General features: G+C 37.8%; 1 protein-coding gene across 5 annotated transcripts in view; it reads left to right on the forward strand.

Annotated features, from left to right (window-relative positions):
- DPY19L3 (dpy-19 like C-mannosyltransferase 3) overlaps positions 1–19,321 on the forward strand; it is a 75,355-nt gene that overhangs the window by 39,311 nt on the left and 16,723 nt on the right. For 4 of the 5 annotated variants that reach the window (XM_077754632.1, XM_077754633.1, XM_077754634.1 and 1 more), the window contains 7 exons: positions 7,794–7,925; positions 9,279–9,380; positions 11,134–11,207; positions 11,382–11,540; positions 14,521–14,643; positions 15,010–15,121; positions 15,890–15,946. In XM_077754632.1, coding sequence (XP_077610758.1) covers positions 7,794–7,925; positions 9,279–9,380; positions 11,134–11,207; positions 11,382–11,540; positions 14,521–14,643; positions 15,010–15,121; positions 15,890–15,946 — 759 coding nt within the window. The remainder of the gene's footprint in view (positions 1–7,793; positions 7,926–9,278; positions 9,381–11,133; positions 11,208–11,381; positions 11,541–14,520; positions 14,644–15,009; positions 15,122–15,889; positions 15,947–19,321) is intronic. The other variant, XM_077754635.1, reaches the window with a different exon arrangement.

Here is a 19,321-nt window from a genome sequence, read left to right on the forward strand (position 1 = left end):
AGGCTGAGTGAGGAGCAGTAGGTAGGCATCCCTTCCCTTCCCAGCCAGGATGGTATCAGCAGAAGCCTTGTAGGGAGCCTGAGCATTCACCACCTCCCAACAGTGAGACACTTCTGTCCCCTGTCTCCCCAGATCAACAGAGGCCAAGTGGAAAATCCTATCCATCTGGAAATAATGACAGAGCATCCTTCCACCACTGGCATGGCATTTGTATAGTGTCAGAGGAGGCCCCCTGACACACGAATTTAAGTAAGATCCAGAGTCCAGTAACATAATACAATGCAATTGAAGATTGCTTCTTATACTAAGAACTGGGAAAATCTCTCTTGAGTGAAAAGAGACAATCGACAGATGCCAACAGCAGCACACAGAAGTTGGATTATCTCACAAGAAATTTAAAGCAGACATTATAAAAAAGTTTCCTTGAGCACATACAAACACTTGAAACAAATGAAAAAATATAAGCTCGCAACAAACATACAGAAAATAAAAATAAGGAGCAAATGGAAATTTCAGAGCTGAGCAACTCTAGTAACAAAAATTAAAAACTCAGTAGACGGACTCAGCAGCAGGATGGGATGGTCAGAGGAAAGAACCAATGGGAGGCGCCTGGGCGGCTCAGTCAGTTAAGCACCTTACTTTAGCTCAGGTCATGATCTCATAGCTCATGGATTCGAGCCCCATGTCAGGTTCTGTGTTGACAGCTCAGAGCCTGGAGCCTGCTTCAGATTCTGTGTCTCCCTCTCTCTCTGCTCCTCCCCACCTCATACTCTGTCTCTCCCTGTCGCTCAAAAACAAACATTAAAAATTAAAAAAAAAAAACAAAGAAACAGTGAACTTGAACATAGAACAATTTAGAAATTACATAATTTGAACAAGAGAAAATAGACTGGAAGAAAAAAATGAGCAGCCTCAGGTAACCTGTGGGACTATAACAAAAACTCTAATATTCTTATAATCAAAATCCCCAAAGGAGAGAGTGTGAGACTGAAAAAAAGTATTTTTTGAAAGAGTGTTTGAAAATTTCCCAAATTTCACAAAAGATAGAAACTTACAGAATCAAGAAGCTGAGCTAATGTCAAACAGGATAAACCCAAATAAATCCATGCCAAGACACATGACAGTCAAGCTTCTGAAGACTAAAGATAAAGACGAGGGGCACTTGGGTGGCTAAGTCACTTAAGCATCCAACTCTTGATCTCAGCTCAGGTCATGATCTCAGAGTTGTTATTTCAAGCCCGGTGCTGGGTTCCATGCTGGGCATTAAGCCTACTTTAAAAAAAAAAAAAAAGATAAAGAAGAAATCTTAAAAGCAGAGAAAAATGATACTTATCCAAAGGGGAAAGCTAAGTTGAATGACAGCAGGTTTCTAATCAGAAACAGTGGTCCTGAATGAAAAGAACAGTTAACTCAGAGTCCTGTGCCCGACACAATATCCTTCATGGAAGAGGGGGAAATCAAAACATTCTCAGATGAAGGAAAACAGTTTATTGCTCATGGAACTACCTTAAAAAATGGCTAAAAGAGGTGGTGTTTTTTTTTAATATTTTATTTATTTCTAGGAGAGAGAGAGAAAGAGACAGCGTGAGCAGGGGAGGGTCAGAGAGAGGGAGTCACAGACTGAAACAGGCTTCAGGCTCTGAGCTGCCTGTCAGCATAGAGCCCGACGCGGGGCTCGAACCCACGAACCGTGAGATCATGACCTGAGCTGAAGTCAGATGCTCAACCGACTGAGCCACCCAGGTGCCCCATCAAAAGAACTTATTTCAAACAAACGACATTAAGTAAATTGGAAGTAAAACAGATGGAGAAAGAAAACATTATGCAGACATTAATCAAAAGAAAGTAGTAGTAGCTATATTAATATGAGATAAAGTAGGTATCAGAGCAGAGAAAATTACCAGGACAAAAAAGGATATTATATAATGACAAAAAGTTAATCTACCAAGAAGATATAGCAATCCTAAATATGTGTACACCAAACGATAGAGCTACAAAATGTGTAAAGCAAAAACTGGCAACTGAAAGGAGAAGTAGACAAATCCACAAATAGAGTTGAAGACAACAATACCCCTCTTTCAACAACGGATAAAACGGAAAATCATTAAGGATATAGTACTTAACACCATCAAGGAATATTTCTAGAACACCACACCCAGCAGCAGCAGAAGAGCCAAGGGATTGAATGAATAAAGTCAAACTAGAAATCAGTACAGAAAGATTTTTAAAAATTCCAATACTTAGAAACGAAACAACATACTTCTAAATAATCTATGGGTCAAAGAGGAACCCTTGAGATAACACTAAACTCAATGACAATGAAAAGGCAACCTTGTATCAAAAACCTTGTAGGATATGGCTAAAGCAGCACTAAGAGAGAAGTGTATCGCGTTAAAAGAGAGGAAAAATCTGAAATCAGTAATCTAAGCTCCTACCTTAAGAAGCTAGAAAAAGAAGAACAAAATAAACCAAGGCAGGCAAAAGGAAGAAAATAAAGCAAAAATCAACGAAATTGAAAACATAAAAGCAAGAGAAAATCAGTGAAATAAAAAGCTAGTTCCTAGGGTGCCTGGCTGGCTCAGTTGGTATAATATGTGACTTTTGATCTCAAGGTTGTGGGTCCAAACCCCAAGTCGGGTGTAGAGATTATTTTAAAGAAATAAAATATTTTTTAAAAATACCTTAAAAGCTAGTTATTTCAAAAGCAAAATAACAAACCTCTAGCAAGACATCATAATAGCCTTGGAGCATTAAAAACTCCTTCTCAACTAATTTTGATACCAAAAGTTTGAGTCCTTGTTCTAGCCAGCATTATAGCGTAGTTAATTAAAAGCACAGATTCTGGAATAAGACCACCTAGGTTTGAGTGAGTTGATATATTTGAGTCATTTAGAACAACACTGCCTGGTATTTTATAAATGTTACACAGATGTTAACCATGGCTAATTAAAAATGATTATGGAGAGGGGCGTCTGGGTGGCTCAGTCAGTTAAGTGTCCAGCTTCAGCTTAGATCATGATCTCGTGGTTCGTGAGTTCTGACCTGCTCTGGGCTGTGTGCTGACAGCTCAGAGCAGCTCAGAGCCTGGAGCTGCTTTGGATTCTGTGTATACCTCTCTCTCTGCTCCTCCCCTGCTCATGCTCGCTCGCTTGCTCTCTCTCTCTCTCTCTCTCTCAAAAATAAACTTTAAAAAAATGTTTAAAAAATTATTATGGAGAGTATGAGTAAGATCCACTGAAGAAAACTCCAGTTACTCTACATAGAAAGAATATATTACTGCTACCTCATTTCTAAACTCTACTGGACTAACAAAATCTGAGAACAAACATCAGATCTGCCCCTGATGATTTAGGACTTCTATGCAGTACTGCTTAATGTTACATTCCTGTGGCTCACTGGCAATGTTTCTTATGAAGCTTGAATAACATCACATTTATAAAACTATACAATCTTGTGACACAGACTGTTTTTTTTCCCTAGAACTATGCCTACTTGACACAAAAATTGGCAGCACTAAAAAACACCATAACTCAAAAAGGCAAACAAAAAATTGTCTTATTTTTTTAAAATGTATTCGTGAGTGATTTGTTATCCTTAAAGAGGATAACGAGAAAAATATTCACACTCCAAAAGGAAAGGGAGCAAAATATACAAATGCTTCCTAGAAGGAAAAGCATCAAAAAGAATAAAATACTCTCGTATAAACTGAACAGAAGAATTCAAACTTTCTTCTATGCTATGCTGCAAACTACAAAACACTGAAAGTTATAAAGACCTACATAAGTTGGAAGGATACTCATGTTTATGGATTGAAAGACTTAGTATTGTTAAGATGGCAGCACTCCCTAAATTGATGTACAGATTCAACACGAGTCCTCTCAGAATCCCAGGAGATTTTTTTTTTTTTGCAGGAATTGACAAGCTGATCTTAAAATTCATGTGAAAACTCAAAGAACCCAGAATAGCTGAAACAGCCATGATAAAGAGGAATAAAGTTGGAAGACTCACACTTTCCAGTTTCAGAACTTACTTCCAAGCTTCAGTAACCGAGACAATATGATACTAGTAGAGGATAGACATAACTCAGTAGAATAAAATTGAGAGACCAGAAATAAATCTTCACCAGAAATAAACAGTCAATTGGTTTTCAACAAGGGAGCCAAGATAATTATGGAGAAAGAATGATCTTTTCAGCAAATGGTGCTGGAATAACTGGATATGCACATGTGAAAGAATGAAGTTGGATCCCTCCCTCCCCACACCACCCCACATACACAATAATTCACTCAAAGTACAGCATAGACCTACTTTAAGAGCTAAACTATAAAACGTGGAAGACAGGAATAATTCTTCATGACCTTGGAGTAGGCCAAGCCTTCTTGCAAGAATCAGCACCAAAAGCACAAATGACTAAAGAAAAAATGGGTGAACTGGACTTCATCAAAATTAAAAACTTTTGTGCTTCAAAACAAACCATCAGAGTGAAAAGACAGCTCATAAAATGAGAATATTTGCAAATCATATATCTGATAAGGCACTTCCAGGATATATAAAGAACTCTTTCAGCTCTTTCAATACTAAGATATGGGCAAAAGATTGGATAGAGATTTCTTCAGAGAAGATATGTAAATGTCCAATAAGCACATGAAAAGATGCTCAGTATCATTACTCACTAGGGAAACAAGTCAAAACCAAAATAAGATACCATTTCACCCTCATTCAGATGGCTAAAATCTAAAAACAACAAGAAGAAAGACAGATGATAACAAGTGTTGGCAAGGATGTGAAGACGTTAGAATCCTCATTGCTGGAGGGATTATAGAATGGTGCAGCCACTTTGGAAAACAATTTAGCATTGGCTCATGTGTTAAACATAGAATTACCATGTGATCCAGCCATTCCACCGCTAGGTACATACCCAAGAGAAATGAAAACATACATCCACATAAAATTTTGTACATGAATGTTTATAGCAGTGTGATTCAGAATGGCCAGAAAGAGGAAATAACCAGATGCCCCTCACTTGATGAATAGGTAACCAAAATGTGGTACCTTGGAATATTATTTAGCAATAAAAATTTAGAATGAAATCTGATACATGCTACAACATGAAGGAACCTTGAAAAAAAACACTGTGCCATGAAGCCCACCACACAAAAAGAAACATTGTGTGGTTCCATTTGTATGGAATGTCTAGAGGACATTGGATTTTCTGCCAATCCTTAGAGGCAGAAAGTAGATTAGTGTTGGACAGGAATGACAGGAAGGAAATAAGAAGTGAGGACTGAAAAAAAAGAAAAAAGGAGTTACAGCTAATGGCTGTGGAATTTGGAGGGGACTGGGGAGATGAGGAGGATATCTTAAAATTAGATTTTGGTGATATTTGCACAACTATTAATACTACAAATCAGGAACTGTACACTTTAAAAAGGTGAATTTTATGGCATATGAGTTATATCTCAATAAAGCTATTAAAAAAGAAAAACTATTTCTTAGCCATCCAGTAATTGTACATTTAGAAATCTGTCCTAAGGAAATGCATTCATTCATTTGTCCCTCCAGTATTTATTGAGCACCACTGTCCTAGTGGGGGTGTTTTAGATGCCAGCTATGCAACAATGAACAAATTAAGGACCCACAGTAGCCCCCCCATCCGTGGTTCCAGTTATATGTCAGCCACAGTGAGTAGCAGATAATCCACCTCCGATCTATAGTGAGAACGTCAGAAGTCAGTGTCACAACTCCTGCGTCACCCACCTCGCTTCATCTCATCACGTAGGCATTTTATATCATACAAGAAAAAGGGTGAGTGTAGTATAAGAAGGTATTTTGCGAGAGACCATATTCACATAAATTTTGTATACTATATTGTTATAATTGCTCTATTTTATTATTGGTTACCGTTGTTAATCTCTCACTGTGCCTAATTTAGAAGTTACACTTTATCATAGGTATGTATGCACAGGAGGAAACACACTATGTATCCGTTCAGATCCGTCAGTGCGTTTGTGGTTTCAGGCATGCGTAGGCAAGAGCCCACCAGGGTCCTGGAGCTGATCCCTCGCAGCTAAAAGTGGATGAATGTAATCAGATACAATGATCTAGGATTTTTTCAAAAGGATGTTCATAATAACATTAATTTCAACAATAAAAGAAAAAGCTGGAAACAAATGATCCACTGGCAGACAAATTATGGCATATGGTAGAATGTTATGTAACCATTTAAAATTAAGTTTTCACAGAACAGTCATTGATGTGAGAAAATGGTACAATATAATGTGAACTAAGGAGAATGCCACATGAAATACCCTACCACCACTATGAAATCAGTATTACTTCTATAGGTAATATTGGATTTCGATTTTAGAACCCACTTTTCTATCCATTATTGTTTCTTTTTTTTTAGTTTTCCTGGCTTTTCTAAATCCTTTAGAATGAAATATCGTGTCTTTATAATCCTAAAATCCACATTTGTGTGAACACCGAGCAAAAGCACTGAAACATTGCAGGGTGTTGCCTTCTAAATGCTTGATGTAGGTTCATTTCCTTTGAAGATAAGAAAACAAAACTATGAGGGAAATCTGGTTTGCTGCTGAATAAAAGTGCAATTTTTCATATGCCGATGTGAATATGGAATTGTCCAATCCCAAAGAGGAGAGAAAGTATCAACTCGTTATTAGAGGCTGTCATTTTTTTTTCTTTGTGGCATATTTTCTGTGTTCAAGTTGATAAGTTTTGCTTCTTTAAATATCCACCTGTCAACAATTCTTATACAGCGAGAGCTGTCTTTAGTGAGTGCTTATCATGTGCTGGGCATTTTAAAACATTACCACATCCGGTCCTTCCACCAGGCCTCCCAGCAGCTCTGAGCAAGGTATGAACATCCCTCTTTTGCTGGTGAGCCAGTTCCAGCACATTAAGGTCACACAGCTGGTTCATGTCAGACTGTGCACACTAGCACTGGTGCTCTTGACCCCAGTTGTGTTCTTTTTGTTTTTTAATTTTTTTTAATGTTTGTTTATTTTTGAGAGAGAGACAGACAGCATGAACAGGGGAGGGGCCGAGAAAGAGGGAGCCACAGAATCTGAAGCAGGCTCCAGGCTCCGAGCTGTCAGCACAGAGCCCAACACAGGGCTCAAACCTGCTGACTGCAAGATCATGACCTGAGCCGAAGTCAGACGCTTAACCAACTGAGCCACCCAGGTTCCCTAACCCCAGTCGTGTTCTCGACTGTTGCACTGTGCCACCTGCTAGACAGACAGACAGACAGACAGACACACACACACACACACACACACACACCCATCCCAAGGTGGAAAGTCGAAGGCCTTGCTCCAGGAGGGACTCTCAGCTTACTGGAATTAGGTGCACACACAGAGAAAATGAAGCAATATAGGACAGTTCTGGAGTGTGGTTAATTCAGAAATAACAGAATACCAGAAGATATTGTAGATAGCAACTGTAAAAGAACTTAGAAGAAAATTGCAGACTGCATTTGCCCATGTCTAGAATATACTTATGCCATTGTCTGCTTCCTCTACTTCATATTATCTGTTTGTTTCCTTTTTAATTAATTTTATAAGGTTTTAAAAAATGCTGCATATTAGAAGGTAAATACACAGTATGTATATGATTTCATTTTGGGGTTTTTTAGATTGAATTACTTGAAGCTAGGTGTGCTTTCTGCTTCATTTGTAACTTGAAACATGTCCAGCTGGCTAGTTGCCCACGGGTCAGCATGAGGTATTCTTCTGATACAGTCATTTTAACTGTCTCATCTTTGCTTGTTGCAGGCGACATGGCTGTATGGCATACAAATGACAGGCTTGCTCTTGGTGTGCATTCTTCAATTTTTTAATTCTATGATTCTTGGATCATTGCTGATCAGTTTCAATCTTTCAGTATTGATTGCAAGAAAACTTCAGGTAGGACATTTTTTATTTTATTTTATTTTTATTTTATTTTATTTTTTGGTCCTTGAAGCAAACGCTTTTTTAAATTGTATGGCTGGTTGGGCCTTATTTTTCATACAGCACACAAAGGAAAATTTATGACCAGATTCCCACTGAAAAACACTAGACCCATTATTTAAGGGTTTTTGGTTTGGTTTTGGTTTTTGGCTTTTGGTTTTTTGGGGGAGGGTTTTGGGGTTTTTGTTTGTTTTTATGCATGGTATAGCATTTCTGTTTTCAGGCTTTCTGACCCACCATCCCTTCTTTTGACATTTATTTTTTTCTTAGAGAATTGGAATCTCAGTTCAGGGATTAGCCAGAGATGCTTACTTGAATGCCATTGATTTAAAGTTGAATAAAAAAGAAAAAAATGTTTAACTGTGTGTGTGTGTGAGAATTCAGGAGTAAAAAGAACTTGTTTCTTGGGGCATATGTTCATCCCAGCGAGTCTCAAGTTGCCGGACACTTTATTATTGGTGATATAGCAGTACTACTCTCTACCCCATTGTTCCATATCGTGGTATTGACTTTTAAGTGAATTCAAATTAACTCTGAGAATTTTAAGAATCCAGATACATACATTCAGAAATAAGGGGACGTTTCCTAGAGTGTCACATCTGAAAACATTGAACTGATCTTTTGTTTTTAATTTAAATCTCTTAAAGTTGCATGAGATTATGAGAAACATTTCTCATAAGTACTTTTAAATCAAGAAGCTGTTTTACTTTCTGCTTTAGGAAGAAGAAATCCTGTCATGGGCAAGCTGTCACAAAGATTTTTAAAAACAGGATCTAAAACAGCAGTTCTCATTCATCCTCCTAACTTTAGTTCTAAATAAATACCATGCATTTTTAATTCTTCAGAATTATTAGATATTATTATATTTGGTAATCTGTAAAGTTAATCTAACCGTTTTAAGAAAACTATTATAGATCAGAGAGCACAATTTATCTTTTTTTATGCTGGTAGGTCTTTAATTTGCTGTGTCTGTGATACATGAATTAATGGGTAAATGATCACAAGATTCATTCATTCATTGTGTTCTGAGTACCTTCTGGCAGACACCATACTCTGCAAAGGTCTTAAAAAAGAAAAAAAGACCAGGACAGTTTTCTGATATAGGAAGCTTATTATTAAGGGATTCATTTACAACTATATTCAAAATTTACAAATATTAAGACGTGCAACTTCATGAAAAGTAGGTGATATTTTGCACATATATTACCAGTATGTTGCATGATCTCATGTTTTAAATCCTTAAGTAATCTAATCTTAAATGTTTATAAAGTAATTTAAGAGTTAAGACTCAGCTGTTTTCATTTCTAGAAAAATCTGAAAACTGGAAGCTTCCTTAACAGGCTTGGGAAACTATTATTACATTTATTTGCGGTTTTATGTTTGACACTTTTTCTCAACAACATTATTAAGGTAGGTTAATAAAATGACATATAACTTACTGAATTAAAGTTACCTAAAGAATGGTCATTTCTCCTTTTAACAATCTCAGTTTCACTTTGTTTCTGTCACTGTTATTTTCTTGATCTCAGTCATTGATTTCTGCTCATTCTTAATGTGCTCTAACTTGAACTCACTTTGTGAGTAATTAAACTTTTTTAAAGCTCAGCTCTAAAGGCATTAAGCAAATGTTTCTCTAAATTTAAAAACTTCTACTTTTTAGAGAGCGTTTTCTTGCACGATGGTACAGAGAAAAAGATGACATGATTTTTATTGGGTTAAATTAATAAATAAACTGGCAGGGTTAAGTTAATAAATAAAGCCTGGCTGGCTCAGTTGGTGAAGCGTGCAACTCTTGGTCTCGGGGCCATCAATTCGAGCCCCCCGTTATAGAATATTACTTAAAAACAAAAGAAAGGAAGAGGGATAAGTAAACTAGCTTCACTGTCAGAACCACAGTGATTTATTGAAATTGATTGTGCCCCTCCTAGCAGGCTGGTTTCAGGACCAGAGACATCTGCATTTACGTGACAGACTCTTTCTCTCCCATAAGAGAATGGCAGTCCCTCTTCCTGTCTGTTGACTCTCACTCACTTGGTCACATTAAACACTTCCACTCCAGGTTCTTATCACTGTATTCTTAAACCCCACACAGTGCAGTACTTCTCAAAAGCTTATTTGAGCTGAGCAATCAGCATTTCTGAAAGCCTGGCTGAAAGATAACGCAGTTCATCCATTCCCCCACTCTAGATCTTTAGTCATCTGTGCCTGGGTGAAGCCAGTAGAGAGCTGGACCATTGATTCTTGACTTTCCAAAGAATAACATCTATTGAATTGTACTTGATGTCTTGCCGACTACATACAATGAGAGGAATTGGGGAAAATTCGTCTTTGAGACTCCTGCTGTTTTCACTGTACCCGTGGGGAAAATTTCTCTTGAGTCTTCATTTCAGGAGTGTTGGTATCTGTTTTGAGCAACTAGTTTTAATCTTATGACCTGTGCTTTTGTCTCCCTCTGCGTTTGCTAGTAGAATGTGTAAGCCCAGATTTGTGGCTCATCTCTAGTGAATATGTTTTATGTACTAACCTCACTGCTGGATCCATCTTACTTTCTTTTCTATCTTCATTTTCCTTTTGACAGAATTTCTTGACCCACTTATGTTTTATGGATTTTTGTAAGGCATATATTAAAAACAAAATGGTGTGAATTAAAATTATAATCCCTGATGATATGCACTGGTATTTGTCCACCCTGAGGGTCACCCCTGAGCCTTCAGGTGTCATTGTGTGAATGAGTCTTCTATCAATTGTGTCTCCAGACAGAGACCCCAAAACCAGAGAGGGCCTGTGGGTTCTATCTCTACTTGAGGTCTCAGATCATCAAATTACTGGTTTTCTGATCAAAAAAATTGTACTCACCTGGCTTCAGCCATCTCCTTCCCCCTGAGACCAAAGCAGCTCATCTTTTATCTATTTTCATGTTGAACATAAGTATAAGGTTGAAAAAATGATTCTGCTTTAAAAAGAGGTGGGGGGTGGAAGGCGTGTAAAAGTCCCTGTGTTAGAATTCCTCAGCTCTGACAACTATTGAGAACATTTGCTATAAACACACATACACACACAGTCCTATGAAACTGGACACTGAATGTATGTGTTCATTGGGAAAATAGCAGGAAATCATGCATAAGGCACTAATAGTAATTTTCATTTTCTCCCTCCCTGATAGAAAATTCTTAATCTGAAGTCAGACGAACACATATTTAAATTTCTGAAGGCAAAATTTGGCTTTGGAGCAACAAGGTATGGCTGAATTTAAAGTTTATGTTTGCTCTTTTATATTAAATCAGCAGGGACTTTCAAACTTCAGTTATCATCGTGCCTTCAACTATTAATTCCAGGCTCATTTTGAGGGAAAATGTGTGGCTTGCTTATCTTGTTTTGAATTTAATACTTTGCTTTTCATTTGTTCCCTAGAGATTTTGATGCAAATCTGTACCTGTGTGAAGAAGCGTTTGGCCTCTTACCTTTTAATACATTTGGAAGGCTCTCAGATACTCTGCTTTTTTATGCTTACATATTTGTTCTGTCCATCACAGTGATGGCAGCGTTAGCGGTCGCCTTCCATAACCTCAGGTATGGCGTGTTTCGGAAACTTGTGCTGTGCTTTTAATCAACTTGCTCTGTGTTGCAGAAACATTGCTCAGTTGAAAATCAAACTATCAGACACAGACACGTTATTGTTTAGCTGAAAGGGGAACCATCACCAGTTTAGAGTGGACTCCACTCTCAGTCGTTAACTATGGACCAGCTAAGAGATAGCAAAAAGCAAGCAACACAGTACAGACTGTCCCCTTTGGGCCCTTTCCGTATGACCCTTTCTATAGATGCGGGATCCTCAGAGGACTCACTCTACAGGGTTTGTGGGAAGTAAATGAGTTAAAACAATACATAGTGCTTAGAATGGTGCCTCATGCCTGGAACATTCTGTACATTTTAGCTGTCATTCTCTGGTATTATTACTGACTCGTAGTCTCTCTTTGGTTCTCACTGTTAGTTTTCCTATTGTTTTTCTGCCTTTCTTCCTCTAGCTGCCTTTTCTTATTTCTCATGAAATATCAAGAGTTAACTGTTGTTTGTTTTGTTGCACGTTGTTAAAGAGCTTGTAAAGTTGGAGCAGACCATAACTGTTAGCGCCCAGCACTGTCTTCAGCAATAATTGGCTGTTTCTAAAACTTAACATGTCTACTGATTTGCTAAAAGAATGACCTAGGGAGTATAAAGACTTTTTTTTTAAACTTGTGGAATACCTGCCTACAAGGCTGATGGAGGTTCTTGCATTTACTGCCCGTGTTAAATTGAAAGAAAATTAAGTGTAAGAAATTGAAGCTGCTGTCATTTGTGAAAACTTAATGAAGCTCAGAAGGAAACCCTTTTTCTCCATAGTTATCTTGCCAATTAAGGTGCTGCAGGGCTGTGATTCGCAGCCACCAGAGAGCTGTGCTGGGAAAGGGCATTAAAATGAGTCCAGATCAGTTGAGATGTTTTATGATTATTAAGAGAGTGAAGCAACATTGAACCATGAAAATACTTCATTGACTATAAACTATTTTAGTATCTTTCAGAAGTATTCTTAGCCTGATCTCTAGCCCAAGATAAAATCCAGCCCTGTGAAAATAGATGGAAATTATTCTAGACAGTGTAATTTAATATTATTCCAGACACGCCAAGTGTCGACAGGACTCTAGACTGCATGCAAAGCAGGAAGTTGAGTTGGCCTGCAGTATTTTGTGAAAATGTCTGCCGTGCTCACTGTGAATCTAGGAGCCGTCTCTGCCTGCTGACTTGGTGTATGATTGTAGGTAAAGGTTTTAGAACATCCTCATCTACCAGGTAGGGGTATTAGAACCGTATTAGAGGAAAAGTACTACATTAATTAAAGTAATTTAAGAATAGTGGTATCTCAATATTAACTTCTAAGTAATTTGAAGGATATTTTTGTCAATGCCAAGTATTTAAAGGATCTCTACCATTTTCATACTAGGAAGGATGGTATTCTTGTGTTCACACAACCCAACTGCATTAGTGTAAAGGATACGACTGCAAAGGGATTAACCCATGGGCTCTGTATTCATGGTGTTAGTAAGAGCTTTCCAGCTTGGCCAGGGAGATGGGGAGAGGTGTTGCAGAATTCTCTCAGGTATCAAGGGAAAATGAGAACATATGTTCTCCTTGTCAGGAGCAATCTTTTAGTAGCAACATAGAAGCTGGGGCTTGGGTTGTATATGACATCTAAGTAAAGATTATTACCAGTGGGGAAAATTACCTTCAAATACCAATTTAATTTGCATATGAATCTAGGGTGGTTGGAAGGATTTCAGGAAAGACTAGTTCTCTAGTTACATGGAGTCCTCATACATACCCAGGAGTGTTGGGTTTCATGAAGGGTAAGTGGGGCCTTTATAAAGGTATCATTTTTATCTTAAACTGATGGCCCTTCCTGTTGTTTCCTCATCCCCTTGACAACACATTGGACGACATCCGAACCCACTCGTCCATCTCAGCGTCTCTGAAGTGGAGACCACCAGAGAGGACCGTATGTGCCTCCCGGTGTGATGCAATTTAGAGTACAGCAGGTCCCCCATGAGGTGTTCCTGCCAAAACAAATGAACTTGACTCTAATAATTAACCTCCAGATCTAATTACAAGTTTATAAGGAGCCTGGGAATAGAGAAATGTATTAAACACGACCACAAGGAGAAAATCAGCCAAATCCAGACGGTGGGAATAGTTATAGGACACATGACATTTCCTTCATCCAATAAATGGCCTCAAAGCAGAGGATACTTGTTTTGATTGAGAGAGAATTGAAAGAGATGTTGACGAAATGCAGTGTGAAAGCTTAGGGTCCTGATTCAAAGAAACCATCTGAGAAAAGCAATGGCAGTAAACGGGAAATAGAACATGAATTGGGTGTTACATGATAAAGAATTATTGTTAATATTATCGGTGTAATTTTAATGTAGCCATATTTGATTTAAAAATTATAGACATCTTGTGGAAACTAATTTGACAATAAACTATTTGTAAAAAAAAAAACAACAAAAACAAGAATAAATGTGACAACAAACAGGCAAAAAAAAAATTATAGACATCTGTAATGAGGTATTGATATGTTAAAATGTCATAATTTGTTCATAAAGGAACTGAATGCCAAGTTTATGGACACATTTTTATTTTTTCTTACTTATGAAAACTTGTAAAATACTAGTAAGCCATGAAATATCTTTAAAGACATCTTTATCTTTTGGATTCCAAAAGACTATTTTTTCTATTTTTTATAAAAGGTTGAAGTACTCTAATTTTTACTTAAAATGAAATTGGTCGAATTTTAGTTATTTGTGCATTATAACACTTTTAGGCTTACAAATTCAAAATTGATTAAGGCTGACTCATTTTACCTTAGAGCAATAATACATTTCTAAACATATGAAGGGATAAGTCTCTATTTAAATACAGTTATATATATATGAAGGCATAAATCTTTAAAAAATATTTACCTAACTTAAAAATTATGTACCCAGCTTTAATTGTGTGTGTGCGCTGTTTTGTTCAGTGACTCTGCAAATCAACAATCCATGGGTCAAGTGGGAAAGTGCACGATCATCTTGAAACCAGAAACCGCCTACAACTTAATACATACCATTCTGTTTGGATTCTTGGCCTTGAGTACGATGAGGTATTTTGTCTTATATGTTTGCTTGGTTAATTTTTTTAGTTGACCACTCTTTACCTTGCATATTTTAGCAGTGTAACTTGGAAACTCCATTGATGATCATGGTTGCCATAAAATTTTTCTCCTTTACTGTCTTTTCCAGTACAAAGTATTATTAATAACCAGTTTTCCCCTAATTACCAAGATGCCTCTATTTTTTACCTATACGATGGCTCTCAAAAGACAATGAAAGTCCTAACTAACCCTCTAGCAGGCGTTTCCTGCACAGTCTTGGTCAGGTTTTCCTGTCCCAGACGGTACAGCTGTCTCGCACCGCAGGCCTCTCCACAGCTGGCCCTCGCCGACCTCTGCCCGTTTCTGTTCCTACAGAATGAAGTACCTGTGGACGTCACACATGTGTGTGTTCGCATCGTTTGGCTTATGCAGCCCTGAAATATGGGAGTTACTCCTGAAGTCGATCCGTCTTTATAACCCAAAGAGGGTCAGTGCCGTCCCTTTGCCATCTCACTTTTATTTTTATGACTTTCGGGAATCCTTTCGCACCCGTTCTTGTTGTTTTCAGTAGTTGCCCAGACATCAGTCCAATGAAACAGATACTAAAATTTGAAGCAGAAATTAGATGACTGACACCCTATGGTTTTCTCCCATCCAAATAGTAACCAGGCCCGACCCTGCTTAGCTTCGAAGATTAGAGGAGATCGGGAGCATTCAGGGTGGTATGACCCTAGACCTTAGGATTTTCTAAGGAGTTATCTCTAAAATAATCTTATTCTTAATTTTATTTTTTAAATCATTTATTTTTCCCAAACCCCAGATTAGATATGCTTATTATACCAAACCTGGAAATACTGTAAAGTACACGAGGAAAAATTAAAAATCACCAAGAACCTCATTATCCAGTTATCACTATTATTGTAATAAAGTATCCTTAAAACCAATACTAATAATGGGGGGATAGAAAAGAGCAAATATGAATAAGCATATGACTATGGTTAATGGCCCATAATTGCAGTTTTGAGTTGTTTTCCCCTGTGAACTCACAAGGTAGCGATGTGGTAGAAGCTACAAGTATCTCATGAGTGATTGGGACCCTTACGTGGACCCAGTTGTCTGGCATATTGGAGACTTGTGCTCCATTAAATGATGTTTCTGTTGTTTGAAAAAGAAAAAGTCATATGTTTCCAAAACAAAACTGTAAGGCCAAAGTGTTCAAAATACCTGTGATCTAAATAATGTCTTTCTTACATAGATATGTATAATGCGATATTCAGTACCGATATTAATACTGCTGTATCTGTGCTATAAGGTAAGACCGATTTTCCTCATTCTTGCCATTTATCAGTTTAGCAGGATAATTGATCTGAGTCAGTGTATTCTGTATGTTACTGGCAAACAGAATGGTTTGCGGAGGGTACAGACCTCTCCTTCACTTCTTATAAAGGCACGTGGCATTGATAGGAAAACCAATGTATTTCCCAAAGAGTATTTTACAAGTGAAAACATTATTTTTAACAAGCAGAATTATTTTTATAACATTATATTTGTATGTTTATAAATATTATGTTTAACAGGCAAAAACGACTACAGGTTAATTTTTCTAATTAATTTTGATTTTGACTTACTATTCAGCTGATGCAAATTCCGAAAGATGTTTTCAGACCTACATTGAGGTAAATTAAGTAGAAAAATAAGTCCCTGTTACCTGCTTTATAGAGTCAGAGATCCTAAAATGTGTCTCACTTTAACCTACGTAGTTCATTAGATGCTTAAAATCACCTCGTAAGAGGCCGGGCTTATGTAAATAAATGCAGCCCCAGACTAGCCTCGTTATCTGTCCTTCAGGTTCAATAGGAAATAATGAAACTCTTCATATTCTCAGTTGACTAACTTCTGTAATAGCTTCAGTTCGGAGAATCCTCCGCAAGAGACAGGGAGTCGCCAGCCAGGCTATTTGGTGACTCTTGTCACATCTTTGAGATTTAGAGGCTGGAATCAGTACCTGGGCAGGGAGCCCAGACTACGCCACCCAGCTGAGCTTTTACCCTCTCTTTCAAAAAATCTTACATCTCTTTTTAAGTTTAGGTTTTTTTCCTTCAAATTTGATTTTATGTCAGAACGAACAATAGATTTCATATTCTACTGTGTATCGCCCCTCATTTGGGAGGGGGGGTCTCAAGGGAAGAGGGAGCTCAGCCACGGGGAGGATCAGCGAGAGCAGCTTAGCTTTGGGTTTTGCTTATGCTTTCATAGAAGATTTTATTCAAAGCCAGAGGTTTTAGGCTAGAAATAATATTTGATAATCACTCTACTGGATGATTCTACTGTAAATATTTCAAAAAAGTATGCTCTATCATGTTTCTATCCATCAAGACATTTATTGTTACAGACAGAGCATGGTGCTAACTCAGACACTGGAAAACATAGAAATAGGTTATTTCTACCACCCTGCCTCTGGGAATTTTATTGTCCTGGGGTAAATAAATGAAACTTCTTTAGAACAACTGGAAAGCAACAACCGAAGATTAAATAGAATGTACGCTTAAAAAGGAATGAGGCAACTTTCCCTCTACACATTGGTTCTGGGTGATAACACCCCTTCCTCCCAGAAAAGACAGAGCTCATCACGCTTCTTGTCTCATGCTAAAGATGTACGCACATGATAGCAATCCTTTTTCCACAGTCTCTCTGTGTGTAGGCCGAGCTCTTTCTTGTCTCAGCTATGTATTTGGAATTGTGTTCATTTTTTACAGCTATTTGAGGACTTAAGTCTCTTGTTCTTGGTAAAATTGAGGAAGGACATTGTAGAAGATATAAACTACGCTATACAGCATTGGGTCTCAAAGTGTGGTCCCAGAGAAGCAGCATTAGCATCACTTGGGAACTTGTTAGAAATAGAAATTTTTGGGTCCCACTCCAGACCAGACCTACAGAATCAGAACCCCCGGGAGTGGAGCCCAGAAATGTGTTTTCCCTGGCCCTCTAGGTGGCGCCAATGCACAGAACAGGGCTTCCCTGCACTATTGACATTTTGGCTAAATTCTTTGTCATAGGGGGCTGTCCTGTGTGTTGTAGGATGTTTAGCAGTATCCCTAATTTCTACCCCCTAGAAGCCAAAAACACCTCCCTCCTGTTGGGACAATCAAAAACCTTCAGACATTGCAAAACATCCCCTTGGGAGCGGGGCAAATCCCTCTCCTCTCCCCTCTTGAGACCATTACTCTAGAAAAACCAGTGGTAGCACCAAAAAAGCCATCATTTCCAGGAAGTCTGTGTTGATATCTTTGAGTGAGAGAGTTAGTAACTCTAAAGAATCCTTCCAAAGACTTGCCTAGCATCAGAGTGTCCCCTCTCAGTATTGGGCTTCAGGAGAAACATTAACGTGTCCGGCTTTCACTGTACAAAACGGTTGAGATATTCCAGCCTCTCAACATTTAAAATCACAAAGAAAATAAAGGTGTTATGTATATTAAGAATTATCTGGAAACTGAATCTGTTTCCCAGCTATTGAACAAATTTACCAATAAGTAAAGTGAACTCATGTATTTCAAAGCCTGATTTGAGTTTCACAGAACAATTGTAACAAGGATTTCAAATTTTCTGTTCCATAGTAGCAATTTTGCTATGTGCCTCTTTAGGATAATCCTGTTCAAAAGGGAAAAGCGTGCAGTTCACTGTAAAATCAGGAGTTATTATTACCCTCATGTTGATTAATGTATCTGCATTGCCGAATTCCCACATTATTGCTAGTCATTTAGAAACAGCATTTAGTTAATTAAGCACTTATTTTCACATTGTTTAAGAAGTCTGCCACAAGACAGTGTTACTAGATTTTAACATTTTCAGAATTAACAACGGCAACTTTCAAGCTAGAAAAATAACTACTATCCATTGAATTGATAGATTTCAAAATATGTTTTATACCAAAATAATTTAATTTGGACATATTAAAAAGTTGGTATTCTATGGATTATCCAAAGTGATAGGGAAAATTGAAATATAATATAGGTATCATTGAATCACTATGATTATATCTCTTCTAAAACTTTGAGCCAGTAGTGCTGACACCTGGTTTTCCATCACCAGCAATTTTCTGGATTCACCCACCCACGACGCGAGATGAGAATGAGCAGTAAAAAATGGCCAAAGATGAGATGATAAGAAAGTGACAGGGCTAAAAACACAGCCTCCAAGCAGTCAGGTGCCACTCTGGTTCTAGTTAGTGGTTCTTAAATAAAAGTCCTATATTTTCAACATTAATGAGGCACAAACACTTTGTCATTGGCCTTCTTCCAACATAAGAGTTCCGCTGTTCACCTTAGGACGTATGTTGATTATCGAAACATAAATAGCAGTAGGCATGGGGCCTTCTTGCATCCACTTCCTCCCTGGGTTAAAATTGTGGGGATGAAGTGAGATTCCGTGTCCCAGAGCAGTTTCACAGCTCTGACGTGGTGCTTGCTGTCTTGTAAGGGCACCTTCTGCACTGAAGGGTAGATCACATGATGTAAGTTCTATTTTTCTCACACACCGTGTGAACTTTCTCGCAGTTGCCATTCCTTCCCTATCCAAATGTACATTTCACTAGGTAGTAACACCATGTACAACAATTTTCTTATTAGAGTAAAATAAAAGCTCATTTTGAAAAGTTGACAACCCCTCTAGCCCTGGTTAGCTTTGGCTC

The sequence above is a fragment of the Crocuta crocuta genome, unplaced genomic scaffold, assembly GCF_008692635.1.
Source record: "Crocuta crocuta isolate KB4526 unplaced genomic scaffold, BGI_CrCroc_1.0 scaffold121, whole genome shotgun sequence".
Lineage (NCBI taxonomy): Eukaryota > Metazoa > Chordata > Mammalia > Carnivora > Hyaenidae > Crocuta > Crocuta crocuta.